This window comes from Pecten maximus, chromosome 16 (genome assembly GCF_902652985.1).
Source record: "Pecten maximus chromosome 16, xPecMax1.1, whole genome shotgun sequence".
NCBI lineage: Eukaryota > Metazoa > Mollusca > Bivalvia > Pectinida > Pectinidae > Pecten > Pecten maximus.
The window spans coordinates 25148536-25164943 of NC_047030.1; the positions used below are offsets into that span (position 1 = coordinate 25148536).

At 35.5% G+C, this 16408-nt stretch overlaps 1 protein-coding gene across 1 annotated transcript; it reads right to left on the bottom strand.

Annotated features, from left to right (window-relative positions):
* Window positions 1-2777: 2777 nt before the first annotated feature.
* Window positions 2778-8751, bottom strand: LOC117314534. The gene is made up of 4 exons (XM_033868600.1): window positions 8121-8751; window positions 7454-7674; window positions 4047-4142; window positions 2778-3690 (listed from the first exon to the last, which is right to left on the bottom strand). Exons 1-4 carry the CDS (start codon window positions 8674-8676, stop codon window positions 3295-3297), a joined length of 1269 nt encoding a protein of 422 aa, XP_033724491.1. The 5' UTR covers window positions 8677-8751; the 3' UTR covers window positions 2778-3294.
* Between the last annotated feature and the right edge of the window lie 7657 nt (window positions 8752-16408).

Here is a 16408-nt window from a genome sequence, read left to right on the forward strand (position 1 = left end):
GCGACGAAAACATATGTTTCTTGCATCACCAAGTTCTGTTCATTACCTGATTAGGTTTTGTTGATCATCGGTCAAGGGCAGGCTGAAAGTCAAAAGTCACTGTTTACAACTTGAGATAAATAAAAGCTTGTGTTCCAAGATATCTCATAAAAATATACTCAAGTTCTTCTCCTATTTAAATGGTGGTCATTGTGGTCAAAGTTGGTCACAGATCACAGACTTTACTGAAAAGGTGCACTCCACTACATGGATGGGGTGAATCCATGCTCAATAAAACTTTACCAGGTGCCAGTTGAGTTATGTCTGTAGGTCAAATTTTGTCAAAAACTAGATGATGTTTTCTCTTTATTAGGTAGTGTGGAATAGCCACCTATAGCAATTATCGCCGTCTTTTCTGGAAACAAGTTCATTCGGGAATCTCAGGAAAATGAAAATGTCGCTGATCTCTATGATAAATCTCGATGAGTTTAGGATTTGACAGAAAATGTTCCTTTAAAAAAACTAACAAAACACTATCTCCTTCCACGAAATATTTTTGTATTTTAGTAATATGATTTACGCTTTAATGTGTTTTAAGACAACTGTTAAAGATAAATGAATTATTAAAAAGCGTAAAAACCAGACACAATGACTTGCTTTATCATTAATGATAATCAAACATGCCTGTTGCCTGGTGTGTGAAAGGGGAGGTAACTCGTTAACATTGTAGTTGATGCGACATCGGAAAGTCTCCCCCTGTGTTGATAATACTGGCCATCAACCGTCAATAACTTGCAATCGATAAGTGAAAACTCCGATTGATGTTACATTTGATACTTAAAATAAAAGTAAAATACTTCTGATTGGTTCTGGAGTCATTTCACAGATATAGGCCTACAAAAATGGCGGTGCTGATTGAGCTATTGAAAAGATTTAGACGAAACCTAATGTTACCTTATTTTGGAAATTTCGATAGCAATAAAGATGTTGCATGTTTTAAACCAGTCAATAGTGAAATGCTTGTACAATGCATATAAAATTAACATTTAGGTTTATAGTGTAATTAAAATGCCTTATAAATATACACATGCTCAAAATATCCTGCAAATTGGTGAGTTTAGGTTGCAAATATTTGATACTTTCTTTGAACAATGATATATTTCTTATGGAAGGCTGATATTTGTTTAAATGCACATGACTTTTTAGTGTTCTTGTTTGCCAGGAGTCCTCATCAATTTAGAAAGATGGAGTCTAGAATTACCTTCTTTACTTATCTAATCTCATTCCTTGTTCATTTGGTAATTTCGATATCTTTAGCTCACCTGATCTTTTCTGCCGTGCAGAGGCGTCTGTCTGCATGTTGCAGTGAAGGGTTACCAAAGTGTTCAAATGCTTGGTCTTTACCTACATTTAAGGTCACAGAGGTCAAATATACTTAAATCTTTAAACCACCTCTCAATAATCATGAGGCCTAAAGACTTGATATTGGGGAAGTAGTTTTTTTCGAATGACGGGTTACAAAATTAACTTAAAAATAGATAAATCTAGCCTATTCCTCTAGTTCCTTTAAGTGGTTATCAGTTAAGGATTTGCCTAAATGACCAATATCAACTTCAAAAGTTGCATTCGAAACAGGTGAGGCCCATTGGGTCTTTTGTTTGCTGTTTGATTCAATTGTGTAAGATATGAATAAACTTGTTGTTTATAAAAAAAAACAAAAAAACATTGGTACACAGTATAATGGTAACAGAAATCTTTTATTTCAATGTATTGATGTTGTTTCCCTTTAAGTCGCAAGTCTTTAAACATTTCAAATCAAAATAAAAGAGAATTGAAAGAGTAAATATTTGATTTAGATCTGTATTTTCCTAATTCAACTTCCATTTAATTTCATACAGTCGTGGCAGATTTGACGGTCTGTTCAAGATGAATTTTTCCAGCTTCCAAAGACTGTTTGACTTTGAATACTACCTTTGGAAAATATATGGACAGATACCTTAGGTCTTTATTCACCTAAGCCGAAGAGTTTGTCCACAGACAGTAAAAAGATATATAGAAAAGTGAATCAAGGATATACAGAGAAGTGGAAACCAAAACTTTATGAGCAGTCATCAGATGGTATGGACAAAATTATCAGTTTGTTCCAAATATTGTGTTCAAAGTAAATGTAAACATGTATGAATGATGTGTGAATGTTTATGTTTGAGTTATCTCCCTTAAATGTTAGTTATACATGTATTTTTTTCATTCCATAGTAAATTTATATATTGATTTTATATTTATACGATCCAATTGCCACCATAGGAGAAAATTTATATAGGCTTGGCCTGTTATTTAATCCTTTTGACTAATACCATCAAATGTCAATAAAATTTGTTGAAATGAAATGTAAACAATATGAATAAACAATTTATAACAAATTCTCCAGAATTATAGTTGGTCATGATCCAGTGCTCAACCCAAACATTATGCAGCAGAAACGTAAACCATTTCCGGGAGTATCTTCGGGTATTGTCAGAGAAAGATCAGTGGATTGATACCATGATCTGTATTAAAACAATATGTCAATACCAGAAAATCATATGAAATTGAGAATAAATATTTGCACAGTGTTGTCCCTTATTATCCTCTTAATCATTTGATAATTAGTTAAATGTTCATACGAAATACAAAGAAAAATGAAAGAAGTACTCTCGGAGAAATAGCGATATCAAGCTGCAGTACAAAGCTCGCCTCACATTGTAAATCATAACAAATAATGTACAAAACATGTATACAACCCCCCCCCCCCCCCCCCCCCCCAAAAAAAATCATTCAGTTCAACTACGGGATGTGATAGCCTAACCCACATGGTCCCTGTTGTCAAATATCAGTACCCTTAGTATAGTTATCAAGTGATGTGTTAATGCCTTTCAACACCTGCACCAAAAACTTTTGTTTTTATTTATATTTCTTTCACCATTTGCACCGGTTTGTTCGGTTTTGGAAGTTACTATGATATATATATATATATGTTGACCATGGGCTAGGAGTTTGTGCTAAGTTCTTGTGTTTTGATACGACGAATTTCACGGAAACTGTTCCTATATTTTCCCTAAAAGTCCAGAAGTTAATTCCCCCGAGCCCGTTGATTGGTTCATTTTTGTCAAAACTGAAATATATTTTCAAAATGAACAACAAGGTTTACATGGTTGTTAATTGTATATCTTGTTCTGTTGAATGTAAAATGTATATAATAATATCAACTTTGTTGGTTGTCCTTTTGAAGATGTTTCTTTTTTCCAGTTATGATCACATAACAAACACTCTGGATTGTTAAGAATTATCTACACCTTGTGCAGCTTCTTGCGATTCCTTCCTACTGAAATAATTATAGAGAAACACTCCCGGTACTATTATGGCTAGTCCTGCTAAAGTGAAGCCTGTTGTTGAGTTCATCACTGGACTCCAGCTCAGAATATCTGTGGCATCGTCATAGTGAAACAGTGTCCAGAAAATAGTTGCTGCTGGAGTGATGATAGCCTGTACGATGACCGCGAACACGGACCCTTCCGCGTACTGAATCAGTAAAAACTGAAACAGGTTTCCGAATACATAACCAATATTAAATATCCAGGCTTTTCCAGCTAGTCCGTGGCAAGAACTGGCTGAACTGAATAGACAGGAAAATCCTTTCCCGAACTTCGTGAAGAATTGAGAAGCTGAATCGGTCTGTAAAATAAAGACATTAAAGGCAATAACAAAAATATTAGTCTATGTTCAACAGTCTTGTTGAATCATATGTACGTACTGTTAAATACCAGATAATTAAAAGTCAATTAAGACATTTCTAACTTAGTTTATTATACAAATTGCAAGGCTGATTCTTTTTCTTTATTACGAAAAATAAACCAAGTAATGAGTGGTTTGTAGAGCGATGAGAATATCTCCCATCATTCCTTGCGCAATTAAGGAGCCCGCAATGCACTTTGGGCTGTATTAACCGAATATATTGCATTACCAAAATGTAATATAAATAACTGAATTGTCAAACTGATATAAATTATTAGTACAAAAACTTTTCCTACCATTCCAAATCCTGGCACAAAATCAGTCCAGAAGAAAAATACCATGGTGACGAATTGGAATATATTGGTCCATGTTATGAAGCCCAGAGACTCGCCCTGAAAGTAAACGATTTTTAGCTTTCCCTTGTTTGTGGCATCGCCAGTGTGCATTTTCTGGTCTTTGTTAACAGCTATCATTGTGCAATATATTTCGGCTAGGTACTTGTTAACATTCGCATATACCCAAATACTTAGTTAAAGTGACAGTTTCCTGTAAATTATAACTCTTTATATACAACGAAGAATCAGGGTAAAAAATCTAGAAAATGAAGTACATAATAAGTATATAAATCGGTCTTCTTTAAAAGGCCGACTGGTCAGGTTACAAATTTGTTGTATAAATATACATGTATATGCAAAGTAAAAGTATGATTTTTATAAAGTGGCAAACTGAACTAAAGGTCCCCCCTCCAATACACTCAATATTGCATGTACTACTTTGGTAAGTAATAGTTGTGATTTTTTCTGAACGAAAAACACGAAAAAGGAGTTAACATAGCGTTTAGGGAAGCGACAAACAATAACACAATGTCAATAATTATAAAAGATATGATTACAATTCTAAAGAAATTCTAAGACAGTATAAAAGAAATGTGTCGGTAAATGTCTAGATATTTTGCTCTCGATACACGTCTTCAATGTACTATTGGAATACTGTCTATCAAAAGGGAGGACATCCTACAGTAAGTCATGAGAAAGATTTCAGACATACGTGACAGACCAATTGCTCGGCTGATGCCTATCCAGTGAAAAAGGGGGGGGGGGGGGGGGGGGGGGGGGGGGATCTACATTTTAACAATACAGGCCAGTATTTTCATGATAGTGCCATTTGATATGATGTTTGACATTTTAACAATACAGGCCAGTATTTTCATGATAGTGCCATTTGATATGATGTTTGATGATCAAAAGCCAACTGGAAATAATCTAACAGGCAACCGCTTAACATCTGTATAATTATGTGTACGTGTACTGATAGTAAAACCTCTTTTCTTGCAAAATTGGCGTAGTTTGGACAATATAAGATAATTAACTGAATGTTTACTTTCAGATCATAAAAAGACGTTAAAATCAATTTTCGTGAAAAAAACGAGCTTTAAGTGAGATGCTTTGCATTTAACGCGGAGATAATTTGAGCAATACTATTTTTTTTTTGTAATTTTTTTTAAAGCATTTTCATTAACAACATATGATGTACATAATAAAATAATTCATTCAAATTCCCTTCCGTTCATCATCATCATCATCATCATCATTATCCAGCAAACAAATCATCATCATCATCGTCGTCATCATCATCATCTTTCATCCGGACACATCATCATCATCCAAAAACACATCATCATCATTATCCAAACACATCATCATCATCATCATCATCATCATTATCCAGCAAACAAATCATCATCATCATCATCATCATCATCATCATCATCTTTCATCCGGACACAACATCATCATAAAAAAACCCACATCATCATCATTATCATCATCATTATCCAAACACATCATCATAATCATCATCATTGTCCAAACACATCATCATCATATTTCATCCAAATACAAGCATTCTCATCATCATCGTCATCATCATCATCCAAACACATGCATCATCACTATATTTCATCCAAACACATCATCACCATCATCATCATCATCATCATCATTCAAATACATCGATCTTAATTCTCATTCATATGTTGCTTTTTTATGAGAGAGAGAGAGAGAGAGAGAGAGAGAGAGAGAGAGAGAGAGAGAGAGAGAGAGAGAGAGAGAGAGAGCAATACTATTTAATAATTTATTTGCTATTCCATTATTTCTTTACTATTTCATAATGTCTTTGTATTACATAATTATGGACCGGGAATTTTACATCGTAGAGAAGAAATCACAAGATTGACAGTCGGCTGTTCATAAGAGGTATACTTTTTGATTTTTAATGAAACTTGATAGATTGTTGTGATATACGATTATAAGGTGGTGGCTAGGTTATTTACTTTGTGACAGATAAAGGTGATGAAGTAGGTTATGTGACGGTGTCTTTATGTACCAATAAGTTATCTGACTGTTTACTATATGTATGCCTATGCTGTCATTCACTATGAAGCTACTTGATCTTTGTCACAGATACAGATATAGCTGGTGATCGATATAAAGTGATTGGAATCGTAATTAGGTGACCTCGTATCAAGTTAACATTGACAACAAGAAATTATAAAGCAATGAGAAATGAGAGCTTACAAAATCACAAATCTATTCTATCATATATTCTATTGCTGATAAAATATTAATAATTTGGAGTGTTATATATTGCTATGTAACAGCAATATTTCCGTCTTTGTTTCATCTTTGGTTATTGGGCATTAAGCAATCAGTCCATACAACCGGAGCTGCTATTTTGGCACTAACAGCTTACACCGGACATTTCTTTTACTGCTGAGTCGACTGGAACACAACGGAGTGTTTTGTTTTAAGGAAACAACACAGTATCTGTGCCGGGACTCGAACTAGTGACCCTTCGGTCACGTCACCCTGCGTCCTACCACTAGACGACTATGCCTAACTTTCTACTACATCTTACTCTCAAATTATAGCTAACCATGCAAATACAATTATAGGGTGTGTCTTTTGTACAAAACTTATAGAAAATTATATCTTATTATCAAGTCTACGTATTGGAATGTAAGTCTCTATCTAGACACTTATTGTAAGCCTTATTAGAAAAGAAGTTTATTTCTGAAGATTATTCCGGGAAGTTAATTTTAAGAGTACAGTAAAAATTGTTAATTGCTATTGTAATTGAAATGCTACACGACGTTACAAAAATCACATGAAACCCACTTAATTTAAATGCATCGTTATACTGCAATAGAAAAGCAAGATTACGATACACAGACATGAATACATGTTGGTTAAATTGTCATTTATACTACCTATAGTGTATACGGTTATTATTTAACTGAAATTTAATGATAGACTCTGTGTAGGTGTATTTTCATGTATTACTAACAGCTTAGGAGTATGAGAACGATGGCCGTCGAACATGTAGCAATCTGATTAATATCATATCATGATCTTGACTCAGGTTCAGTAAACTACACTCCTTTATGTCTTCCAGGTTGAAGGTGAAGCATCCGAAAGATGTCTCAATTATACATATAAAATGATGCTTCATCAGTACGCAGTTAAACAAGCTTCCTTACCTTTTGAAGGAAACATTATTGGAGTTGGGGAAGTCTTTGTAAAAACAATCTTTGAAACTTTAAGTTATAGAATGGAGTTAAAAATAAATCGGAGAGGATACTTGACTACAGATAGTCGTTGTTTCTGATCAATTCTGAATAAAAACATATGAAATATCTTCTTACCTCATCTTTCTTTAATTCCTTTTCGCAAAACACATTACTCAGACCCATAGGTAGGAAACCAATGGCAAAGCAAAGGGGCCAAAGGATTCTCTTCAGGACTGACGGTGACGATCCAGTGTCGCCGTTTCCAGATCCGTCTAGTCCGAACGTTTGTGGTTCAGTGCTTACGAACAGTCCTACCAAGACCACACACGTACATAACGCCTTGACAGTACTTATACCTAGGGCAAAACATATTAGTTTGGTTATCATATTCTGTGTATGTTGGACACAGAAGTATACTTATACAATATACTACTTTGTTTATTTGTTTAAAGAAGCCCGGTGCGTCTGAGACATGTTAGTGATGATAAGGGCCTAAATCAGTTTACATATTTGACATACAGCATAAGTAACAAACACTAGTTTAATGTCATGCATACGCAATAAAAATGCTTGATGGGAAACAAAACAAACAAAAACAAAAACAAAAAACATAAACATTATTAGAATTTTATCATTTCTATCCGATCAAAGTTAATATCTTCCAACTGAAACAATTCTACTATATATGAATAAACAAAACAAAAAATAAACAGTCTGGAGAGCTCCCAAGTTGGAGCGAAAGCGCTAATATGAGTCTGTGTCAGTTTTTACTATTTTCAATATAATGTATTTGGTGATTTACCTTTCCGAAGGATGATGAGACGACACACAACTGTATATGGAATGACTGTCGATGCTAATATCCCCTGAAGATAGGGAGGCGTCCTATCCGAGGGACTCGCATTCACAACCAGTATACCATTTAGCGTGGTGAATAAACCCATAGCTATAAGAACTTTCCATGATGACTTTGGTTTCAAACTGGCATTTGGATCGATCTTGGTATATTTCACAAGGAGGGTCAACACAGCAAATAAAATTGAAACCGTGAAACTTGTGTTGATAAGCAGAACAAAACTACCTCCTCCAACTTGATTCATTGTATCAGCATAGACTGGGAGGGAAACGTTCATCATTACATTGGTGATAACGTTAAGGACGGCTATTATGACGTTCCGAATGGTCGGTGATATTAAAGGCCGGTTCTTTGTTGGTGGTTCATATTGGTCTCTGGAATCATCGTAAGACCCAATATTAACCGAGGCTTGATTTCCTCTACCAAGTAAAGAGCGATTCTCATCAGTATCATTACTGAGGTGCGACATGGCGGACATACACAGTGTGTTACTCGTTATCATGTGAAGTTGTGTTTCTCTTTATATGTATAGAAACCACGTGGTTGTCCGTATTGAATGATATCCCATATTTTGACTCTATCACATGATCTATCGCACGTGAATGACCTACTAACAACGTGAAAATCATACACAAGATAATCACCATATATTTACTGATTACGTTGTGCATTTGTCTTTAATCCGTCTACTTTGAATACCTCTGATAAGATTCACTATCCTACACAGTAAAATGTATTTGTTCGCGTGACGACGCTGAAGTGGTTTTACTAATATGTATGATGTAGATATGATATGTTAGTCTGTTATGTATATGATGTATAATATATAGATAAAAATGATACTTGACATATTACTTGAAAATGACAAACAGGAAATGATCTGGTAATTTTTCCTACTTGAAATTCTTCACAAAGTATTAATGGTCCTTGATGATTATAGGGACAATTTAGTCGAGAATACTTTTTATAATTTAAGTAGAGTCGTTAAAATATATATTTAGGCAAAACAATCCGCAGTCAATAGTTATATCTGTTACGTAGCCAATGTCCATATGGGAATTTATCACACAGTCCGGCCCACGGTCATTACAACTAGAATAAATACATGTATATAGTGTAAACACCGATAAACGATATGGTCGACGTTCCTGACAATATATATAAATCATGGGCTTGGTTTCATCCTCATCCTTGTGATTATAATGATATTTCTCACTTAATAGAACATTCCTTTTAATTTCAGTCCAAGTGAATGCCAGGTGTTGATGTGCTGGAAAAGTTGTTTACTCATGAATTCTTTGTAACTTCCTGTTTACATATAACTTACATTTTAAATAATCAGATAAGACGTAAAAATGAGATAATACGTATGCTTTTATATTTCTGAAAAATGCGATGGTTCACGAAATTAAAAAGTTGGCCAGTCTATATTGTATACACACTAAAAACCCGAGGAGTTCCGGATGCTGTAGATCCTGATATCACGTAACATTTCGGCTAAATAAATTGTAATGAAAATGAAATGTAAATGTTGTGCAACTAGGTGTTGTGCAACCCTAGTTGCAAATCAGAGTAATATATCAAGGATTTTCGTATGGCTGATAATCCAATTAATCATTATCAATATTCGTATGAAGATACAAGGAAATCAGCGCACGTTTTCGATTCTCCTGAATACTTGAATGTTTTACCAGATCGATTTCAAAATCATAATTGCTGTACTTCTTAAATGTCAAATCTCAACATGAGGACGATGGTAAATCACTATATCAAATGTAGAGTTTATTGGACTTTTGAGCTACAAAGTCGGTCCACGGCGCAATATTACGATAATAATTATCATTTTCATATGGCAAGTGCTGGAAAATATAATTAAATAACAATATTTTAGGTCTCTGGCTGGACATCCATAGGAATTGGATGGCTTGTATCTTTATTATAACATGCATTTTAATTATCTGATTAGGTAACATCCAATTTCTGTGACTGATCTAAATATGTACATACATGAATCATGATTTTACCGAAATCATTTCTGCATTCTTTACAACCTGCGACAGTTTCTTTGTATATTCACAGAAAATCTGGAATCAACACGCTTTGTAAAATATTGAATTAAGATATAAAGAATCATTGGCGTAATATACTGTACAACAAGTTGTATCCAAGTTTTGTTTTATGTTTTACAACCGGATAACCAAGAGCGAATACCCCAACTAGCTGAAGTTAACAAGCCTTACATTGTTGTGTCCAATTTGTATTGTCTTATGCAAAGACATTGTTATTGATTTTGTACCTCGGCCTAGCGGCGATTATCATTTATCCAAGATGAAGGATATATCCCGTAGGTTTAACACATTTTCTATAATTTTATAATTTTACAACTTCATTCGCATCATTTATTTGCCCTTGTGGGCCTTTTCATTTTGGACGTTACGAAATAAATAGTGATGTCAATCATATTTGTTAATCTTATTATCATAATGTCAACACTGCAAAACTAAATTAGAGCACATTGTCTAGACACCTGTTGGAATAATCATAACCCCAATTTTGTCCCGACGGTGTCTTGTGAGTGTCTAGACGTGTGACCTGACCGTCATTGTCACCTTGTGAATATATCCTTACTTTATTGTTGGACACTAGTCTCTCTATCAAATAGCTAAATGACTTGACTGGCTCAATTTGATCAGTTTTCATGAGCCTAAAGCCACATACCACTTCGACAAACAACATTTTACAGTAACGTCAGGAAATGTATAGAGAAATCTCACTGCAGTAGCACTTCGCCAAAATCTTTGTGGAAACGTTTCGACATGGTTCGTTCCATTAAACTGTAGTTGAAGTTTGTCTTGTCCATGACGGTTTTAATAACTGACTTGTTTACGAATCCGCTTCCATTTGTTTATTGTTGGTTGGTTGCTATTGTTTATCTTGTTTAGGTAATTATAATTAAGTTGTAGTTTGTAGCGTCATTTTTATGACGTGTCGTGTAATGTCACAGGTATTTCAAAGATATTAAATGGTGATTTATTTTTTATCATTATTTTTTAAATACAAAACAGAGAGAAAAATCAACGCTTCGTAAAAAGCGGGAATCAGTAGCACGTTCCGTAACGCCATACCCTGATGACTCTACGCTTGAAAAGTAACCTCTCCCAGAATGCATTGCGGTTACCCTTCACAATATTTTAATGAAACATTTCCAACTTAATTTCAAAGTACAAATTCATAAGTTAAAATGTTCATAATGAAATATTATGAATTTCTTATATTTCAACACATCTGGAATATTCCCACTGGTGTATATAAGAAAATTCTCAGAGCTTGATCTGACAAAAGCGGATACTTAAAGCAAGGGTTACCATACAAGCTATGTATACAGTACCATGTTACTGCCTACATTTATTTTAAGTTTATGATGGGACAAAAAGTAATTTGAATCCTTTATTCTGTTCCAACGAAAAAAATGCAGATATACTAATGTAAAGGGCACCTGTTTCTCCAGCATGAAATGTGTACATTATAAAGAGCATGCATATATATGAACAGCAGTTAATGTTGGCACTGTGGAATCTGACTACTGTCGGTGTGTTGTTCGCTAATTATTCTTTATCTTAATTTTTTTAATAACGATAGTATATTCCGTCACACCTTCTCCGTTTTACTATATGCTAGATTAAAATTCGGTAAAAATGACACCCCTGGTGTTCATTCTGTATTTAAGGAAAACCAGGGGTGGCATTTTTACCAAATTTTAATCTAGCTCCCAAAAACGTCTCAAAATGTGCTATACACACTAGGGGAGATCCAAATACATAGAATTAACTAATTCTCAAATCCCTGTGGTTTCAATATGGATGATTAGTCGGTTCCTGTCTCTATACCCAAACATTTTGAAAATACAACTTGTAAGCTAATTTCGAAAATAAGCTAAGAATTTCAATACTGGAAAGCTATCTTAAATAAAAGGTAAGATAGTCTTCAAAATAAGCCATATGCTGTTTTGACAAGATAATAAATTCAATCTCGAGAGCACACATACAGTAGAACGTTTTTATCTGAACTTGTACCGAGGTTGGCGGCGGGGGAGTTGACAAACTCCATACAGATATCAGTTATCTAATCGCTTAGAGTAAATTTAGACCACGTGCTCTGGACCTTGTGTCAAAGTTACCACATGTGACCACTAGGGTGTCAATTATATATAGGTTATGAGTGGATCTTCGAGTCTACACTAGATAGGCTCTGTAAAGTATGTTAGGGGTATTACATTGTACATACATATGTAGTACACATTAATAAATATTACAACCGGGCTTTCATGTGGAGTCGACACCCGGCCGGTATCGAGAAGGACCACCTAGCCGCGCCCACGTTCCGGATGGATGACCAGACTCACCTGAGGGGGACACAGGCACCGGATGCACTCGACCACTGGCCCCCTCACGTCGCCTCAACACAGCAGCCGCCGTGAAAGTAGACGCAAAATTTGTAAACCAAACCAAACCAAATCAAACCAAACCAAAACCAAACCAAACCAAACCGCGCTTGTCACCTGTGGTCTGACCTGATCAAATCTTCAGCTTGGTCTACGTTGAAATTTACTGACAATGAATTTATGAAATACTTTATCAGAATTGATATTTGTTCATGTATTGTTGAACGACCCATCAACAATGAGAATACCTAAGGCAGAATAGGACCAAGCCACAATGTAAAAAAGGTAAAAAAACAAACAAAAAACAAAACAAAACAAAAGCAAATCGCACTTTAATTCGGCCGGTTGATGAAATATAAGCTATAAGAAAATATATGTAACAAATGTTCCATGATTGAGACTAATCATTCACGCAAACAATATTTGATGGTTGAAGGTTGACTACATCTTCGCGGAGTGTAACGTAATCAGAAGCCTTGGCTATATAGCTAGCGAAGAGGGGTTGATTACAGCCATGACAAAAAGGCGGATGTTTTGTAAAGGCACAATGTTTCATTGGTATGTGATGGCATGAACTACATCATTATGGTGTTCCATTAGGGCCAAATTTCTAATATCGCTCCTTCGACCTAAACGCGAAGGAGCGAAAACGCTATATTTAGCAATTCAAACAATGGCTGACTATGGGATATTTAAGCATTATTCTCAATTCATTTTTGGTTTATGAAGTCAAAGACAAAAAAATGGATGGGCATTCTTCATAGACGCTTCAAAAAACGGATGGGCATTCGCGTCTATGAAGAATGCCCATCCGTTTTTTTGTCTATGACTTCATAAACCAAAAATAAATTGAGAATAATGCTTATAATTTTATTGTAATAACTAAAAACAATGCTTATTAGACATAAACCATCATTTATTCAATTTATTTTAACAAATTAATAGATTGATGTGTGGCGCATCAATATTACACCAGCGGTTCATTGAGGCCAATAACTGTGCCGCTTTTAAAATTTCCCGCGAAAACGATCATGCCGAACCGGTTTGATCCAGTTCGCACTAGTCTGAGGACGCAGTCAACAGTCACTCACGGTGCTGTAGGCTAACAAATCAGAAACACTGGAATGTTTGTTTATATGTAAGAGCCTTGTGAGGAAAATTAAACACTCAGTTATTGAAAGATGAGTTGGAAAACATCCCCGATGACAGAACATTGCTAATCGAGGAGGCGCATGAGTTGGACGGTATCAGAGGCAAGTTGTATTTTCCGCGGCCACAAGTGGGCCTACGCCATTTTGATTATGGCCGCAGTTTTGATTGATTATCGAAGCTAAAGTGTTGCTGATTACACGTTTTTGGTTCGCAGAACATTCTCGACTGTAGCTTCTGATAGAGCTTTCGTATCTCCGATGACTTTATAATCGATATTCTGTTCGATAACCAATCCGAAAATATCCGACGTTGAACGACACATTGATAGTCGCAAGCAGACGACGTCAAAAGTAGTTCTACGTGTATTACGTCATTAAAAATGACGTAAATTTTTTCGGGCTATGAAGAAATAACCTTAATTTTCCAACCAATAAAAATGAGTGTAACAGACGAAATAAAATTATACATGTAAGTCTTCTGTGTCCTACATTAAAATTTAACATTAAATTCACAAACAATGTTTTCTTAACAATCATACTTGCCATTATGTCAGGCGTTAAGAGATATAATTCAATATGAACGAGCAATGGAACCGGAACTTATCTATTTGCTGACGACACGAAAGCATTTAGAGCACTTAATGAACAGGATTGTAAAATTCTTCAGCAAGATATATTTTCGTTAAACAAATGGTCAGAAACCTGAAAACTACGATTCCATACAGAAAAACGCAAAATGATGCGTGTCGGATATACAAACATGGATCCCTATAACTACAAACTGAAAGAAAGTGCTCAACACTTAACATTTATTGATTCAGAAAAAGATATCGGTGTCACCATATATAATAAACTTACATTCGATAAACTTATCTGCGAAAAGGTTAACAAAGCAAATTCTATCATGGGAGTATTACGGAGGACAATGGAGTACATGAACCCCTACAGCTTTAAACTGTTATAAACGGCTTAAGTAAGACCTCGCATCGAGTATGCGGTCCAAGTCTGGTGTCCTCCTCTGGCGAAACATGTAGAAACAATAGAGAATGTTCAACGTCAAGCAACAAAACAAGTTCCTGGTCTGTCTACTCTGTCATATTATAAACGTCTGCAAAAACTGTCACTACCAACGTTAGCATATAGACGGTCTCGTGGAGACACGATTGAGATCTATAAAATCATCTACGGAAAATATGACGGGGAAGTCGCAAACTTGTTTTCCGTAAATGTAGGGCCAACACTCGTGAACATAACTTTAAAATACATAAAGGATTCTCAAGATTAGATGTCAGAAAATATTCTTTCACGCAGAGAATTGTGGATATGTGGAATAGTCTCCCATTTGATGTTGTAAATGCCATATCAATTAAGCAATTCGAATATAAACTTGATGAACATTAGAAAAATCAGCCACAAAAGTACTGTTTCAAAGAGAAAATCAAGCTGTGAACTAAACAATTATTTATTATTTCAGTAACTTTATTACGAGCTGACAATCAAAGGATGTAAATCCTGTACTTATTTTATGTATGCCGTCAGAATAAATCTATATGTATCTATGTATCTACGTATTAACATACTTACTAGTGACGATGCTGATATTGTCATTTATATCAAAGTTAATATTTACGCTTGTCATATTATTACACGGATCAAATTTCCGCGATCACGTCTATGAGCGAATGAGCGAAAATATCATCCCCGACGGAAATAACCGGCTATACGGTAGATCGATATATCTGAACAGGCAATGTACATCACGGGGGGGGGGGGGGGGGGGGGGGGGGAATTACACGTTATGTCTGAAGTTTTTGTCTAGACTAGACAAGCTTAGAATGGCACTGTACAACATGTGAGGGAATTACAAATTGTGATATTTCCGGGTCTGTCCACGTCTGACCTTTTGGAAGAAATACAAAAGTCGTGAAACAGCTCTGGCTAATATCATGGGTTTTCTTAACCCGGGGAAAACCCACGTGGTCGGACAGGTGTCCCATACATTTTCACGTCCGATCGGTGAATCCAACCCCGGCTCCCTGGACCAAATTGTATTTCTACTGTGCCACCTGACCACACCTAATAAAGATACAATTTTCTCTCACCTCACCCTGGACAGGGATATCCGCAGTTTTACAGGGGTGATATTTTCTTGTGAGATTTTCTTATCTCACCCTAGGGAAAAGACAAGCTACACGTGCTCTGTGAACGTGCTCTTGTTCTCGATAGGGTGACGTCACTATGAACTGACCCGGAACGTTTGAATGCTAAATATCAATATTATTCACAAAAGAAAATAGAATAAGTATTAATTATCAGAGTTAACTGAGTGTTTGGTGTTCTTTTTGACAAGCTAATCGGAACTATATTTTGTATGAAATCAACATAGTAAGGTGTAAAGCGTCTGCTGCAGCCTTATCACAACTGCCATCCGCCGTCCACCTGTTGTTGTTTACATACGTTTGTATTTGGTTCACATTACGATTGGAAAACAGAGTAAGAGAAAAATAATCGTTCACCCCTTTTTTGGATGAGATAGGGGTATCTCAAGCCTCGGAGGGAGATTGTTAAGTTACCAAACACTCGGCAAGCCTCGTGTTTGGGAATTTAACAATCTCCCTCCGAGGCTTGAGATACCCCTATCT